The 17378-nt window shown below is 38.1% G+C and overlaps 1 protein-coding gene across 2 annotated transcripts; it reads right to left on the minus strand.

The window, feature by feature from the left end:
• Positions 1–8987: 8987 nt before the first annotated feature.
• LOC122649439 lies at positions 8988–13996 on the minus strand. 2 transcript variants are annotated; one of them, XM_043842604.1, is made up of 6 exons: positions 13159–13996; positions 12833–13041; positions 10487–10778; positions 10294–10379; positions 10114–10205; positions 8988–9860 (listed from the first exon to the last, which is right to left on the minus strand). In XM_043842604.1, exons 1-6 carry the CDS (start codon positions 13543–13545, stop codon positions 9607–9609), a joined length of 1320 nt encoding a protein of 439 aa, XP_043698539.1. In that variant the 5' UTR covers positions 13546–13996; the 3' UTR covers positions 8988–9606. The 2 variants fall into 2 exon arrangements, with proteins under 2 accessions (XP_043698539.1, XP_043698540.1); XM_043842605.1 differs by having other exon boundaries at positions 8988–9857; positions 13159–13995.
• Between the last annotated feature and the right edge of the window lie 3382 nt (positions 13997–17378).

Below are 17378 nucleotides of genomic sequence, written 5' to 3' on the forward strand. Positions count from 1 at the left end.
AGAATAAAAGTGAGGATCAATGACAACCCCTAATGTTGGTTCTATGAGTCGTCAGGGCAGGGTACAATCGCACCTCTGTGTCTATCTTTATTTTCATCACATGAAATGACCTCATTGCCCTTTTATTTATGACTATTTTGCCACACCTCATTGGTGCATTTTCCTATTTCGCTCACTCAAATTATCCATGCTGATAAATGTATCTTTTTGCACATAAAAATAAGGGAGAGAACGTTGCATGGTCACATGGCACCTATGCTAGTGCAGGGGTCAATGGGATTGCATGCCCAAGCATCCACCATGGGGTGGGGTGATCATTTTGCCACCCCTCTCCTTGGGGTAGGGGCTTGTGACTTAGTAACTTTTTTTTTCCTTAAAAATAATTATGCAAAAGTTTTTATGCACAACTTGTTGTCGTTGAAAACTTCCTTCTTCGGTTTGGTTCGATCTTGCATACAATAGAACCAAAAGGCAGAACGGGTGAGTGCCCCAGAGTGGGTTCCGAGGGAGGACTCTTTGATGTCTAAGTCAGATCTAAGAGCAATAGTTAACGGGCCGGTGATGGGAAATTCCATTTCGGAGCCTTTAGACCTCAATCTTTCAGGAATGTTTTGTAAAGACTTACCTATTTCTCTTCTTCTGGTGCCTTATATATGACGTTTCCCCCTTTCCATTAGGGTTGCGTATTCTTCAAGTTAGGCGGGAGATCCCAATAGGAACCGTTATTTATCAGTGATGTTAATGATTGTGCCTATGGTTGACCACGTGTAAATTTCCTTGCGCATACATCAAGCGTGAAGTTGTAACTCGGGTTCCACTAGGTTATGGGTCCTTATTCCTTGGACCATTTCCCTGGTTCAACCTCTTTACATTTGTTCCTCTCCTCCGGTATTGGTGAGCATGTTCCATATGTATCAAAATATGACCAGTATTAAATGCAATCAGATTGGTATAAATACCCAAATGAAATAACATAAACACCCTTACCCCTTATTTGACAAAGTCATTGGGAGAATCCGAGGAACTTCCAGGTACAAACATCTTTCCCAAATAATTATCACCAATATCCCAGGATATTAAAGGCACGTGTTGGCAATGCACGTACATGGAGTCATAATATCGTTACTTCTAAGCTCTGACTCAATGTGGTCCCAACCTTAATATGACTATTGTCGTATTTTCTCTTAAAACCTTTGGTAGCCGTTGCTTTGGAAGAGAGGTCAATAAATTATTTTTTTTGGTAGAAATATTGAGAAACTTTATTTACATCAAGGTGAAGATCAAGGTGAATTACATATGGATGAAGTTTATCATAATACAAACCAATCATTGAAAGAAAAAGACAAAAAAGTGGAACCAAGGCCTAGCAAGCAGTATCGTATTCGATATCTACTATCTTCAAAATCAATATGATATTGATACAATACCGATATAAATAAAGACAATTTTACCTAAGGGTGTCAAAACCTAATCCGAATTCCGAACATATAAGACCAATTTAAAAACTCGGATCAAATCGAATTGATCCTTATCGGATTGGTTTTGGATTGGGATATGATGGACCTGCTAAAAAATCAGATCGCACTAAACCAACCGGTATCTAAACTGACACCGAACCGAATAAAACCAATAAAAAAAATCTTTGAATATAAGGTTATGAATAGGTGAATTGATTTCAATATTAATGAAAAAATATTTGGTTCTAAGAAGAATTGTTACAAATCAATGAGCATGAAGTTATGAATAGAGAAATTGGTTTGTAAAAATGCTTCCATTGATCTTCTTGTTCATTATATTAGTTGGATAGTAAATGAATGATTTGTCTAATAAAAAAAAAATGAATGATTTGATAGTAGGGTTTATTTTGTGATTTCAACATTAGTATTCTTCTCCTTATAATTTATTCCTCTTTGTTCGGATTACAACATGAACATATCAAATCAATTTGGGTTAAATACGCATACCCCTCTGTAATGCACCCAATATTCCTTGTACCTCTCTAAGCTTCTGATAAGTCCATGTACCACCCCTCAATATTCTACGTACCACCCCTGCTTTACCCCCCTAATGCCATTTAAGTCCACACCAGGTATTAAATGCTAAAAGATGACGAAACTACCATTTCTTCTATTTTTTCTAAAATTTGAAAAGACCAAAATGCACTCATCTTCCCCAAATCATCATCTTCTTTTACATACCCACCACCACCACCCACCATTAACACTAACCTAACCTATTCTCTCTCCTCTCTGACTCCTCCTCAACTCTCCTTGCCTACCCGTTCTTCTTTCTTCTTTCCGGCTGAGAAAAATCCAAAAATTACACTGCAAAAAAATAGAAGAAGAAAAAACAGTCCATCCTTAGAATTGTATCTAAACATTGGTTTTCACTAACAGTATCTGTGTCGCTCAACTGAACCAGTGAATCACCATTGCTGCTTAACGAACACAACAATGGTGGTTTTTCTACATTAATAAATCTAACACTCTATTCTATAAAGTCTCGAATCACAGGGAGAAGGGCCCGGGGAAAAGGGTTGTAGCGGCAAATCAAATTGAAAAAAAGAAAGAAATTCATTCAAAGAATTTCTAAATCCCCACGTTTTTATCTTGTCCTTTTAGTTTTTTTATGGGTTAAGTACACGTACCTCCTTATAATGCACTCAATATTCCTCTTACCCCCTAAGCGGCTCAATATTCCACGTATCAGTCCTGTTTTACACCCAAAATGCCAGATAAGTCCGATCTGTTAAATACTACCGTTGGATGTTAATATTTTGACCATTTTACCTTTTGCTCCATTTTCTTAAATCTGAAAAGACTTAATTACCCTTACTTATTTGTTGCTCTAAACTATTTGAAAATGATCATTTTACCCTTTGTTTTATTTTTATAAATGAAAAAACCTAATTGTCCCCTCATTTATGTATTACTCTAACCTAATTTAAAAAGGCTATTTTACCCCTAAATATTTGTTCCTAAAAACCCCAAAATGACCTCATCTTCCCCAAATCATCATCTTCTTTTACATACCCCACCACCACCACCCACCATTGGCTTTAGGTTTTAAGACAAATGCCCTCAAACTCGAACTCCGGTCCTCGCTTCCAATTTATCCCTCCACGCTCTGTAGCGCGGTCGTAATGGGTCGAGTTCGTCTAAGCCACAAGGGGCTTCACCAGATTGAACGTAGGAGACGCCGGAGTTGCAGAAGGTGGTGATGCTGCTGTTTGGAAGCTGACCCATCTGCCGGAATCAACAGTAGAGGAGTCGGATACTCCGATCCGCAAAAACATATTAGTGTATATGTAAGGTCTTAGATGTAATTCGAATTTGGGAACATGAAATGGTTTCTGGCCAATCTCTTATTGGTTTTCCTATGAAGGTTGGAAAATTTCCCCCTTTTTAACATTTCCTCCTTATGTTCTTCCAATTTTTCGGCTTTGGTGTTTGGAAATCGCTAGCAAACTTATCGTTTTCAGGAGATCTTGTATATTTTGGCTCTTGAAAACAAAATCCCTATTTTGCTGTCCGTTTTGTGAGCTGAAATGGATGGTATTGAGAATTCCGATGATTTTTTCCCCTTTTTGGTGTTCTGTTTTGGATCTGACAACAATCTTGGCCGGAACTGAAAGTCTGTGATCTCTGGTTCCTTCCCGAATTTAATAGGATTTGGGACTGAAGAAGGGAGGAATCAGTGAACCCATTTGAACAATCCAGTCAGTCAGTCATGCATGCTATTCTTCTCACAACATTGCTTAAATTTCTGTTTTTTTTTTTCTTCTTGAACAGGGATGCAAGCCACCCCAAACTGAAGCCGCAGGCATTTCAACCAACATCAGTCCATGTTCTTTGCACCAACCAAGCCCAGCATCTTCTTCATTCCCAAGCCCTGTTCCTTCTTACCATGCAAGCCCAGCTTCTTCTTCGTTCCCAAGCCCTTCTCGTTATGATGCCAACGCTTCGCCCTCCTCCTATCTCCAGTAGGATTCATGAAATGGGAGTGGATGATAGAAGAAGAATAAGAAGTGGGGTAGGTTGTGCTTCAGCAGGGTTGGCGGCTGAAGAGAAGAAAAAGATGGTGGTGGGTATGTAAAAGAAGATGATGATTTGGGGAAGATGAGGGCATTTTGGAGTTTTTAGGAACAAATATATAGGGGTAAAATAGTCTTCTCAAATTAGGTTAAGGTAATACATAAATGAGGGCAATTAAATCTTTTCAATAAAAAAATAAAATAAAGGGTAAAATGATCATTTTCAATTAGTTTAGGGCAACAAATAAGTGAAGGTAATTAAGTCTTTTCAGATTTAAGAAAATGGAGCAAAAGGTAAAATGATCAAAATTTTGGAATCTAACAGGGTGGTATTTAACGGATTGGACCTATCTGGCATTTGGGGTGTAAAACAGGAGTGGTACATGGAATATTGAGCCGCTTAGAGGGGTACGAGGACTATTGGGTGCATTATAGGGGGTACGTGTACTTTACCCTTTTTTATAATTTTGATTTCGGTTAGGATTTCTTGTTTTTATTCCTAAGGACTCCAACCCCTGTTCTTCCACCCCTCTTCTTCCTCCCCACCCCCACTCGCTGCAACCCTCTTCCACCTCATTGCCTGCCGGTGCAACTCCTTTCGCCTCACTGCTATCCCAGTCCCGTGCCGCTGCGAAGAAGAAAAAGAGATGAGAGAAAAAGATGAGTGGTTGGATATTAATTAAAACAAATAAAAAAAAATATACAATAACAAACCCCATCCCCTGATTTCTGCCGGAATCAACCGGAAAGAAGAAAGAAGAATGGGTAGACAAGGAGATATGGAGAGGAGTGAGAGAGGAGAGAGAATAGGTTAGGTTAGGGTTAGGATGATGTGGGGAAGATGGGCATTTTGGTCTTTTCAAATTTTAGCAAATAGGTCAAGGCAATTAAGTCTTTTCAAATTTTAGGAAAGATAAAAGAAATGGTAGTTTGGTCATCTTTTAGCATTTAATACCTGGTGTGGACTTAAATGGCATTAGGGGGTAAAGCAGGGGTGGTACATGGAATATTGAGGGGTGGTACGTGGACTTATCAGAAGCTTAGGGGGATACGAGGAATATTGGGTGCATTACAGGGGAGTACGCGTATTTAAACCCAATCAATTTTCTTATCTATGGTTGTTTACTTGTTTGATTTGGGGAAAATGAATTAAGGTGTTTGTTTAACGAACCTGTGCTCACTATAAGTTATGAATGTAAGATTTCTTTGTGGTTCAAACTCAAAAAACAAATCAATCTACACTTATTTTTACCCGATATTGAAAAACTAAAATATATCGAAACCGAAACTGATCGAAAACTGAAAGTTTCGTAACGGTTTAGTTTTGATTTCACTTATTCCAAGACTGAAACCGATTCTACCCGACCAAAATCGGGCCTAACCGATCATTTGACACCCCTAATTTTACCTTTGATTTTCCTTGAGCAATAGGATTTTTTTTTAAATTATTACTTTATCCCTTGTCTGTACCATTTCATTGATACAATGTGAGAAGACGATTCAAACAAAACCCAAAACCGCCAACCCAGGGCTCCGCTGTGGCACTACAGGGCGTTCGATGTAGATCGGACGGCCTGCAACACCTAAGCACGCATCCCAACACATGGGCGCTGTATGGGGGGCTGCATGCCCGGGTGCTGCAGTCCATCCAATACCCCTCCCAGGAATAATGACACCCATTCCACTATCTTCATCATCAACAACGAAGGGATTTACTTTCACCAAAGGTGGAGGAAACTCGATCCATCTATGGGAGACAAGTGAAGTGAGTGTGTCTTGCAATTGCAAACCTACATATAACTTCTTGTATTGTTGTAAGCTTCTTTCTTCCCAACTATTTAGTGGGATAACCACTTACTCCATCAGTGCATCTACTCACTCAATCCATTCCTTTAATTGCAACCACTTTGGCATATGCAGTTCTACTCATCATTAGACATCAAGAAAAAGACATGCATTTATCCTTTTTCTGCCAATAAAATGCCAAGAAACATTTATGATTGGATATATCCCTCCGTTTCTTTCCACTCAACACTCCAACTTCACATCTCTTCACATCACCATAGGGAGATGTTTTTTTGTAGAAGGAAATTTCATTTCAAGAGAACATGTATAGCCTAAAGCTTCATCAACAAGAAGTTCATGAAGCCAAAGAATGGAATATGGTTATTCTGTCTTACACGAAATTGATAGGACCTTCTGAGTCAAATTATCAACAAGAGAACAAAATGATAGAAATGTATCTGTTACACAAACAATATCTTTGATAATTGGGGTAATGATGAAATGAGTCCCGACATTCCCTGGGTTGGCAATAGAGAAAATAATTTCAATGTTATCCGATTCAACAATGATGTGATTCACCTAGGGATTTAGCATCAAGTAAACCACCGACAGGACTAGTAGAAAATATTTACTGGTGAAGAAAACTTAGTCGTAAGAAAATTACAAATGCAAACCCTTCTAACCTTGTAATCAGATGGGTCATGCTTCTGTAAACCCATTGTAACACAAAAATCTCTGTAAACCTCTCTCATAATGGGTTCTGCTTCCTTAAACTCACTTAAACACAAAAATCTCCATAAACCTCTCTCTGCAAGTTAATATAACAACAACAACTCAATCATGGATCTTTGCCCTTCAATCAGCTCTATTTTTAGATCATATTTGATAAAAGACCTAAGTTATGCATATTTTTCCTCACCACTTCTCTTAAGGTCATTTTAAGTTTGCCCTTGGCTCTTTTAGTTCTTTCAATCTGAATCAAATCACTCATCCGTACTGGTACATCCAAAGGCCTATGTTGAACATAATTATGCCACCTCAAATGACTTTCTTGTAGCTTATCATGCATCGTATTTCTTATTTTATTCTTCTTAGTTTTACCACTCATCCATCTCAACATCTTCATTTCCGCTACATTGTGTTTGCCTGTATGATGCTTCTTAGCTACCCAACATTCCACATAGGGATGTCAAAACCTAGTCTGAACCAGTAAAACCAATAAAAAAAAGCCAAGATTGAATCGAACCGATCCTTATTGGCCTGGTTTTGGGCTGAACCGATCGATATCCAGATCGAAAACCGAATGAAACCGATAAAAATTTAATTGAGTACGAGATTATGAATAGGTGAAATGACTAGTCTGAACCGAAAATTCTTATAAATCAATGAGTATAAGGTTATGAATAGGGGAATTGATTTGTAACAATGCTTCCATTATTCTGTTTGTTCACTACACAAAATTTAGACAGTTAAATGAATGATTTGATAGTAGAATTTATTTTTTTATTTCAATATTTGTTATTTTTTCTCACTGACTAGTTATCCATTGATTTCAATATTAGTTATCTTCCCCTTATAATTTATTCCTCTTTGTTCCGATTATAACATGAAGACATCAAAACAATTTCTCTATTCTTGGTTATTTACTTGTTTGATTTGGGGAAGATGAACTAAATGTAAGATTTTATTGTGGTTCAAGCTCGAACCAAACTTATCTAAACTGGTATTAATCCAATACTAGAAAACCGAAACCTTACCAAACCAAAGTTCCTTTACAGTTTGGTTTTGGCCTCACTCATCCACAGACTGAAACCGATTCAACCTGATCGAAACCGAGCTGAACCGACCATTTGACACTCTTTATTCTACATCATACAACATAATTAGTTGTATGACATCCTATAAAATTTCCCTTTCAAGCCTTAAAGAAATGCGTCGATCACACAATACTCCGAACGCATATCTCCATTTCATCCATCTTATTTTAATTCTCTGTGAAACATTATCCTCTGTATCTTCTTTATTTATGATTGGACCCAAATACTTGAAATAATCACTTCAGGAAAGCTCCCTCTCATTAACTTTCACTACCTCATTATCCGTCCTTCGTGTAATTAAAATTACACAAGCAAATAAAGACTCAAAGCTAATCATTGATATTTTAATTGAGAATCCACTACTTTGAACAGCCCCCACAGGTGTTACACTAGTCAACCACATCATCATACATATCTTTAAGGGTATAGGTTGGACCTGCCGACATTATGCCCAACCTAAGTCTATCTCCCTCCTAACACTTGTAGAAATGAACCCCCCCCCCATTGGACACTACAACTAACTCCAAGAAGCTAACAACATCCCTTTAAGGGTATAGGTTGGACCTGCCGACATTATGCCCAACCTAAGTCTATCTCCCTCCTAAACACTTGTGAAATGACCCCCATTGACACTCAACTAACTCAGAAGCTAACAACTCCGACCTCTCTTTATCTTTAATTATGTTCATATATTTATTTGAAACACTTCTCTAACATTTGCTAGATTAACTCATAGGGTCTTTGCCTAACTTTTTTTCTAAATCATTAAAGAAGATACAAAGATCCTAACAATCTCTAAATTTTCCTATTAGTCACCTTCGGTCATGAATTTTCTTGGCATAAAACCAAATTGATTCTTCATAATAATGGTTTCAATAACCCTTTCACAATTAATAAAAATAAAAAAACTTACCACATCATGCTGCGGTTCTTTGATTCCAAGAGAAATTGCATTTGGAGTTCATGCAACTATGAGCCTCAGGATTTACGAAATCATTTTCCATATCGTATATAACCAAAATCAAATAAATTACCTATTGCCATGGAAAGCCCTTTAATTAATCATCCGTCAAACTGAAAATCAGTAAGATGTCGGACTATACTACACAATTGTATCCCATATAACACGATTAATTAAACATAAATTTTCTTCAGGCTCTATCTGTTTCCAGGTAAAAGCCATGTAAAAGAAAATTTTGCAAGTACAATCATCCAAAAAATAATTTCAATATTAATTGAAAATTTTGCTTCTACACTTCCCTGAAAACAAACAGAACCTCGATGATGACAGAAAACCATAGAGCAGAAGCAAAAGATAGGAATAAATCTCTCTTCAAAAAGAGCCACCTTGCATCTAAACATCAGTTTCCATTAACATACCAAATTGCTCAACACCATAAGTTTCACTAATTCTTTTTTTTTTTTTTTTTAAACCTCTTTTTCGGGTGGCCAAACCACACAGGTTAGTCTTCAAGAGATACCAAACAAAGGGCAACTCAAATTTAGCCCTCTTATACATCATTAAACTTCAAAATCCCCTTGAAAGTTAGCATGAAATATATAAATTATATATATATAATCCAACAAGCATGAAGAAACTCACCCAACCACCCACTTATCATGTCATACCATTTCTTTTAAGCTTGGTCTACCTCAGCTACCACAGAGACTGCTTTTGTAGCTTTTCTTTCACATTCTTGAGCGGTTATTCTGCTTCCTCTCCTTCCATGGCATCATCACTTTTATCCTCTTTTTTCTTTTTCTTTTCATTTTCGTTTTTTTTTTTTTTTTTTTTTTTTTTCCTTCTCTTGATCAGTAAGATGAAGGAAACTTTCCCAAGGGCAATCCCTGAGGGTTGCCATCTAGATTTTCACAATGGTAACCCTCAGTCTATCATCGTATTAACCATGGACTAGGTTGGGCCTTCCTTGGTGAATGGAAGAGGCAATGCAGCTACAGCATATTCTCTTTTCACCTCCGAAATGTACCATGTGAAGCAAAGAACTGAAAGTCTGGGTGATTGACCTGAAGCAACCTCAACCAGTTGTCTGCAGCCTGCAAGAGTGAGTTTGCCAATTGACGCTCACATCCTCCATTTGGAGTCCACATTGACCCCTTGAACTTATAAGAGGCCAGCCCAAAAACAGGCAGGGAAATCTTGGGGACACCATCCATCCCATTGGGATAGGTCACGACAGGAGGAGCCTGTCCACCTCCAGCACCTACAAAGAGTCAAAAAGCATAAATCAAGTTAACAAGAAACTAAATCACCAAATGAACAAATGAAAAGTATTCTGTCATCCAAACAAAATAAAACATACATGAAATATGCCTAGTAATGAATAAATGGAGAGTTTTATTATATAAGGGGGTTTACTGGTATGTGGTGGAGAATGTTCTTGCATCATGATAATCTTCGCATGCATACCAAAAAAAAAAGAGTACCTTCAAATAATGAAACAAAGAATTCATTTTTACCTCGAATAGGAGTAGAAAGAGAATGGAATGTCAAAAAACAAGCATCCAGATCTCTTAATGTTGGTCCTGTGGGTATCCTGTATATTGGATACCTAGAACAAATCAACCAAAAAAATGAGTTAATGATGGCTATTATCAAACAAAGAGATGTGATATTCTAACAAACATCTTGCATCTTACCATGCCACAGAAACCCAACTGGCTGGAAGCAAATCATAACTTCTGAGTGTCTTAAGTCCAGGAAATCGGGATGCAATATCTGAGATCTGTGACACCAGTGAGGCAATTGTAAGGTATAATCAGAAAGCAAGGCCAAGGAAAAAGAAATAAATAAGAAAGCAAGGCAGAGAGGCAGATGAAGAAAAACAACTACCTTGTCAGCCAAAGGTTCACGGCTGTAAGGAGGATCCTGTTCAAAAAACTCAAAAAGCAAGCGACCTCGTGAATTCCCAGCTTCACCATCGTCACTAGAAAAGCCTTCTTGTATAGAAACATGCTTGTCTCCCAAAGACAATCTGTCCATACGAAGAGGAACCTCACTAGTTAGATGGTGACAATTCCACAGCTCTCTTGAGGATTTCACGCCCCTTTCAAGCTCACAATCACTGCTTCCATCACTACTTGAATCTCTATAATAATCGCCATCAGTGTCCTCCCCAGGTCGCCTATAGCATAAGAGAACATTAAATATGGATAAATGTAATGGAAAATATACAAAAGAAATCAGGGCAGAATATCTAAAGTAGGATCAGGACCAACAGAGGGATTGGAACCAACTAAAAGATTTTTTGTCTCACAGGAAGAGGGGCGGGGGGGGGGGGGGGGGGGAAGCTCTGTGCATTACATTTCTTTAACTTCCAGAAACTCCCAAAATATTTTTTGCATTTTTAAAATAAATAAATAAAATTTAGAACATTGGGACCATGAATTCAAGCTGCGACAGAAATTGATATTGAACTTTCATTGGTGCTATATAAGCCATGTCCTTATAGCATAGAGTCACATGTTTCAGAAAGCCAGGAAAGTTAAGACTCTATGGCACGGAGCTAGAGATTTCTAAAAGTCAGCAAAGCTGTGATTTTTCACATCTATTTGGTTCCAGATGGAGTAAGATACTACTGGTGGATACCAATCATTCCTTTATCAAAGGACCTCCAACTTTGTTCCTCGGATTTTATTGGAGTAGTTAGGTGAGAAGATTTCAGCAACTTGATTCACTTGGCCAACTATTAGACTCAGCATCACCAATTGCAGTAGGTGTCCTGGGCCCCTGGCAGGTTTGGAATTAGAAAATTGGTTGGAGATACACAAACAAAAGCCAAGTTCTTCCAATATCGCCACAGAATACAGAAGAGGATATGCTTTTGGAAAGAAGTGAAAATAAATAATAACAAATAAGAACCCTATTTCTTATATAATAACCCAAAAACTCCTATCTGAAATAATTATACATATAATAGAAAAACTAAAATATTGCACTTTAGTTTAAAGAACAATAATTCTTTAGCATTGTGAATGGAAGTTGTTAAGAAATTCAACTTCTTTATTCTAGCGTTTACTCGAATTAGACATATTTTCTCCATCTTCAACCCCTATCACTATTGAAACTATTTTCGACCCCCAACCCTGCAAACTACGGCTTTCAAGCACCAGCAGAAAAACTACGTAGTAAGTGTCTTTTCTCTGGCACGCTTCTCAGTAACAGCCTATTTCTCAATCTTTCTGACTTGCTCCTACGGAAAGATTGAAAAAACCAGTCATTCACAACCACTGATGAAGGATTCCTCGAAAAGTTAAGGGTTAGTAATCCTTTTTAGAAATTGAACTGATTCGGTCTTATACATACACGAGGAAGGTAATCAAAAAAGAAAGAACTCACCTTCTTTCTTTTATTACTTAGGAGCCGTGCAAGATGAAAGTCTCATGCATGGTTTTGATAACAAATGGGGAAATTAATTTCATTGCCTACTAGGAAAGAGTTTGTCATGAAAAATCCAGGTAAATTAGATTCCAAATGACCTGAGTGAAAAATTGAACATATTTTTTCGGGCAGTTAAAAGCCAAGAACTTCATACAATGGAAAATGAATCACACAATGAAAAAACGAAAAACAATGATTCTCTTTCCAGAGAAAACAAAAAATACACCTGCCTGCTTCATAGAAGCCCATCCTAACATGCAAGGGATCTACAGATACACTCAAACACTAATACTACGACTCTCTCCCATCCACCATACTGCTTCACATTAGCTTGTTCTCGCATCAAAGAAAACTACAAATACAAAGCCCTACTCCAGTTTCCACACAAAAAACACAAGTAGTTACGTTTAAAGAATAAGGAGTTCCAACTATTACCCCGAAAATAACAGAAAAGGAAACACACCAACAATAACTGACTGAGCGTCAACAAAAAAAACCGATTTCAAAGAACCAACATTGCATTTTTTTTTGGTACGAACCAACACTGCATTTTTTTTTTTGGTACGAACCAACATTGCATTCAAAAGAAACAAAAACAAGACATTGGAATCAATACTTCATATAATCAGAACAGATTGTTAAAATACACAGTTAAAAAACAGCAGGTGCGAAATAAAGTGAAAAGCTACACATCTATTCCTTTGGTATTCATCAAGTTCAAGACGCATTAAACAAGAAATACTCCCTTGGAAGAAAAAAAATAGGAATATAGCTAATATCTGAGAACACCATTAGTACCTCGACTTGGCCGACGACCTTGATTCACCATATATTTGGATGCCGGACAAATAGGGGACATAATATTGGACGACACAATCACTGCCGTTCAGTATCAAAGGCACCCCTGCGCCATATGCACTCCATTCCTTAAAAGATTCCCACAGATCTCCGAGGGTGAAGTAGGGCTGGAATTCCACATCGCAAGTCCTCCAACCCCTCATTCTTGTCTACAACCAAACAAAAAACTAAATTAGAACAAAAAAATCGAAAAGAAAAGTTAAAAACATTAGTTGTCAAGAAGTGAAAAAGAAAATAATAATTGAGATTAAATAGGATAAATGGACCTTAGAGAGGTACTGCGCAGGAACAGATGGTGTTGTTGACTCCAGAAAACGATCGAGATTACTGGGAGGACCTATAACTGATTCTGAAGCCGGCATAGCCATAGGCTTCGACGTCTCGTCAGATCCCACTCTGTTTTCCAGCTCTCTGTTGTCTGATACAACGGCCTTGCCCTTCGTCGCCACTGCCGTGTTCACAGGTCCATTACTCCGAGTTCTTTGAATTTGTTGTTGCTGTGATTGTTGGTGTTGCTGTTGTTGTTGTTGTTGTTGTTGTTGTTGCTGCTGCTGCTGCTGCTGTTGTTGTTGATGATTCCTCCTTGCTTTCACCGGATTGTAAAATCGATCCTCTCCATGGGCACGCCCGAACTGCAATCCCGTCCCCAACATCTCCGCAAAGAAAACCCTAATTTAACCTCTTAGAACCCAAATGAGATCGTAGAAGCCCAAATCAACACAAACCTCCGTATAAATCCAATAGAGACAAATCCACAACACCAGACCCACTGAACTTCCGATTCTGGTCGATGATCGGAAGACCAGAAGCGCTTACTACTTCCAACAACTTCCGAAATCCGAATCCCACAAACTTCTTGGAAAATCGAAACCTGAAAAGGACGAATCAGATCAAACCCTCACCAGAAAGAGGAGGCAGATGAATTCGACCGATCGCGTAAACCCCAACTGGAACCGATAGATCTGATGAGACCGAAAACGGAAAACTATCTTCTTCGTCGCCTGAGAGAGAAGGAAATGGAGAGGTGGAAGAAAAAGAAGCGGAGAAGAGAACCGAAGAGCAACCAGGGTCAAATAAATGCAAAATAAGGGTAAGCGGAGAAGAAGATAAATTAAAATTGTTGTTTTAATTAAGAAATAATAATTATTAGGGAAGATAACAAAAGAGAAAAATCATAATTAGTATTCCTAAATCCTAATCACTAAGCAGCTGATGTGGGGCTTGAAGGCGTGCTGTGATTGGCTAGATTTTTAGCATTCGGATTAGATGGGCAGGCAATGGTTGGAAGGATTGTGTGAAACGTGATGACGATGAGGGCCGAGTGCACACGTGTATGGATAGGATTGAAAGGACTGACCCTTTAATGTTATATATATATTTATTTATTTAGTTAGAGTGAAAGACAAACCTGAGAAATAGAAATTCTAAATTTTGTTGCCAAGCCCTAAACTCCCAAGGGGCTCGACGCCTCGTAGTCGTGAGTTTTGGACTTCTGGTCAGTGGACTCAAAACACTGACATGTTCGGTCCCAACCCAAGTAGGGCCATAGGGGTGCCAGCTGCCAAATGTCAATGGGATGGTCCGGCCGGTTTAGGTCGGACCCAATCGGTCCTCCTCGCACTGCCCACTAATTTAAGGTTGTGTATCGTTACCGCATTGTTTAGTTAATCAGGCATTCAGGCCTCATAAGCTAGGAATGAACAAATCTATATATTTTAGACGGTCGGTTATTTAGTTTGTAATCGGGGCAAGTTAATCGAGTTAATTAATTGGGCTATAAACATGTCATAAACAAGTTGATCAAGCTAAAAATGGGTTAATTGGGAATTATCAAGCATGGTTTATTAAGCAATGACTGAATATTCATTCGGTCTAGGCGTGGCACGGATTAACTAACTGATCAATCCGATTTTAGGTTTTAATGAGGCCGCACACTATTATCGCATCGGTCTAGTGTTTTAAGCCCAATACTCGATCGTTTAATAATCGATCGTTCCAATCAAGCCTATCAATGCGGGCCAACTTTTAACACCTCAAGGTGGATTTGGTATCCCCAACTCCCTTGAGTCTGTGATTCTTCAGGGGCTCGTGTATCCATGGGCAACCCATGGGCAACTTGGTCTACCCACCCAAATGAACCGGGACAAACAAATGTGGAGTGGAGTGGATTCACTCGACCAATGAGAAGATAGCTGAGCTGGTTAAAGATAAGATCCTTATTGTAGCTGGAAACTTGGAGAGTCCTCCTGAATTCTGATCCGGTTTTCGGGTCAAAACTGTCAAAAGCATGAACAGCACCGACCCTTAATTGGAAAATGGAACCCACGTCATGCAGTTATGAAGGGCAGGTCAGCAGGAGTTACCTGAAATTCTGATAAGGATGACACCACTTTTGGTTTGTTCTGGTCCAGAATTTGTTTACCGTTAACATTAACTCCATGGAATCTACATTTCTTATTACTCTTAAACAAACACGAATTTTTATTTCCTGCTGTTCGCTGCTGTACGGTACAGTGTTGTCCTTTCACATCGGACGCAAAATAACGATTTAATCTTTTTCGGGCAATGTATTTGGATAAAGAGATTAAGTCATCTTTTCACCCCCATGTGAGGGGACAGCAAGTGCTGTTCAAATAATGGATATTAGAGGATAACGATCTTAAAAAAAAAACATCATGCTTCTTAAGAATGGCGGCCCTCTTTGGCATAGTTTATAGGATTTTTTTCAATATAAAAAGCAAGATTTACAGTGAAATTTGGTGAAGTAAACCACCACTCAAAAGACAACTTTAGCAAAGACGCCCCTTTAGCACACATTGTGTCACTATTCCATTGATGATGCAGATTTTCTCCTCTATTTATCATTAGATCAGATCTTATCTATAATTAAGATGTATTAATAGTGTTTCCATCATGGTTTCAAATGGATCAGATCAGTCTATCTGGCTTGTTCGATCCTTATAAGGAAAAACCCTAAATATCGATAATATATCGATTGTGGATTGATCCGAATCATGTTTTGAATCTCTGTTTTGCATGCTACAATCTCGTAAAACTACACCCATCGTCATAGGCTCAATCCCCCCTTTAAGGCAATTAAGTATATCCTAAGAGGTAAGTATTTGCTCTTCATTCTCTAAATGTTATCGACAGTATATTTATATCTCGTCTTATTATGATCCACGTAGGATGATGATAAATATTTTAAAATAATAATAATAATAATACTTTAAATTTAAAAACTTTTAAGTCGGCCATTGATATTTCTTTTTCCCATTTAGTGGAAGCTCGATGAGCCTTTCATGTTGAGAAAAAATATCTCTACTAAAAAAATAATTAAGAGAATATATAATCATTAATGTTTAATACCCACCCCAAAAAGAAACTCTTTTCATCATGCCGTATTGGTTATTTGAATATTGATTTGGTGGTCTACATAAGTGCATCACTGATTTGGTGGTCTGACCATAAAGATTCTTGAGGTAATAAAATTTTCAAATTTAATACTTTATCTCAACCATATAGTTCTATTGTCATTCAAATTTGCTTTCTCTTCAACATTCATCCTTGAACATTTTTTTTCTTTTGAACAATCTCATAAATCTAAGTTCTAGCTCATCGTTCTTGAGTAACTCAACTTGGACTTAGCTAGGGATACCAATTTGGACTGGAAAATCCATTCCCAACAAGGCCTTGGATAGGCTTTTCAATCTGCATGTTGGGCATGGCTGAGATTTTCCTGCCTAGGGTTGAGTCGGGTCGGGTCGTGCTTGAGCTGAGGCCTCAGTATGAGCTTGGACAAGTGTGACCTTGTATAAAATTATACATACGGTTAAGAAAGAAGGTTATTGAAAGGCCAACTCTGCCTCGCCTAGCCTGAATATGATAAAAATAGGGACCATCAGGATCAATCAGGGCCAACCTAGTATAGCTTGCTCCAATTAAGGCTGAGCTAGGTTGACCCCACCAAGGCTACATCTAGATTCATTTAAAGGAACCTATGATCGGGTTGGGGTTTTAAACAATCCGACCTTGTTTGGCCCGGTTGCAATCAGTCTTATCTATTGGTTGTACGTGATGAAGAGCTGCTAATGGGATTTTGGGGGAAAAAACACTATCTAGTATTGTGGCCCATGTCTCCTCCTCCTCCTCCTAGACATAAAAGTGCATGAAAGTATTGCTTTACCCCCATAGGAAAACGGAAATCCTGTTCTAGGCAATGCTTGCGGGTGCATTCCTATTAGCCCCCGCAAGCGTGCAAACTCTAGAGGCCCAGACAACACCTCTCTCCTTGAGAGTTTTATTTTTTCTTTTATTTAAGATGGTTGATGTAGGATGGGGAGCAAAAAGAACAACTACAATCAACTTCAATTAATGTTGTAGCTCAATTCCATTTGGTGGTGATTTATTGATTCCATTTTTATCAAAAAAAAGATCTATTGATTCCATAAGAACAATTTCGATGCCATCTAGAATATTCTCTTTT

This window comes from Telopea speciosissima, chromosome 2 (assembly GCF_018873765.1).
Source record: "Telopea speciosissima isolate NSW1024214 ecotype Mountain lineage chromosome 2, Tspe_v1, whole genome shotgun sequence".
Classification (NCBI taxonomy): domain Eukaryota; kingdom Viridiplantae; phylum Streptophyta; class Magnoliopsida; order Proteales; family Proteaceae; genus Telopea; species Telopea speciosissima.

Bases quoted from the DNA above. Each gene is read 5' to 3' on its own strand.
- LOC122649439 (XM_043842604.1), bottom strand. From the start codon at position 13,545: ATGTTGGGGACGGGATTGCAGTTCGGGCGTGCCCATGGAGAGGATCGA. The intron at 13,042-13,158 runs GTCCATTTATCC...GTTTGGTTGTAG, and splicing joins CTGCGCAGTACCTCTCTAAG to ACAAGAATGAGGGGTTGGAG. The intron at 9,861-10,113 runs GTAAAAATGAAT...TTTGACTCTTTG, and splicing joins TCTTTCTACTCCTATTCGAG to TAGGTGCTGGAGGTGGACAG.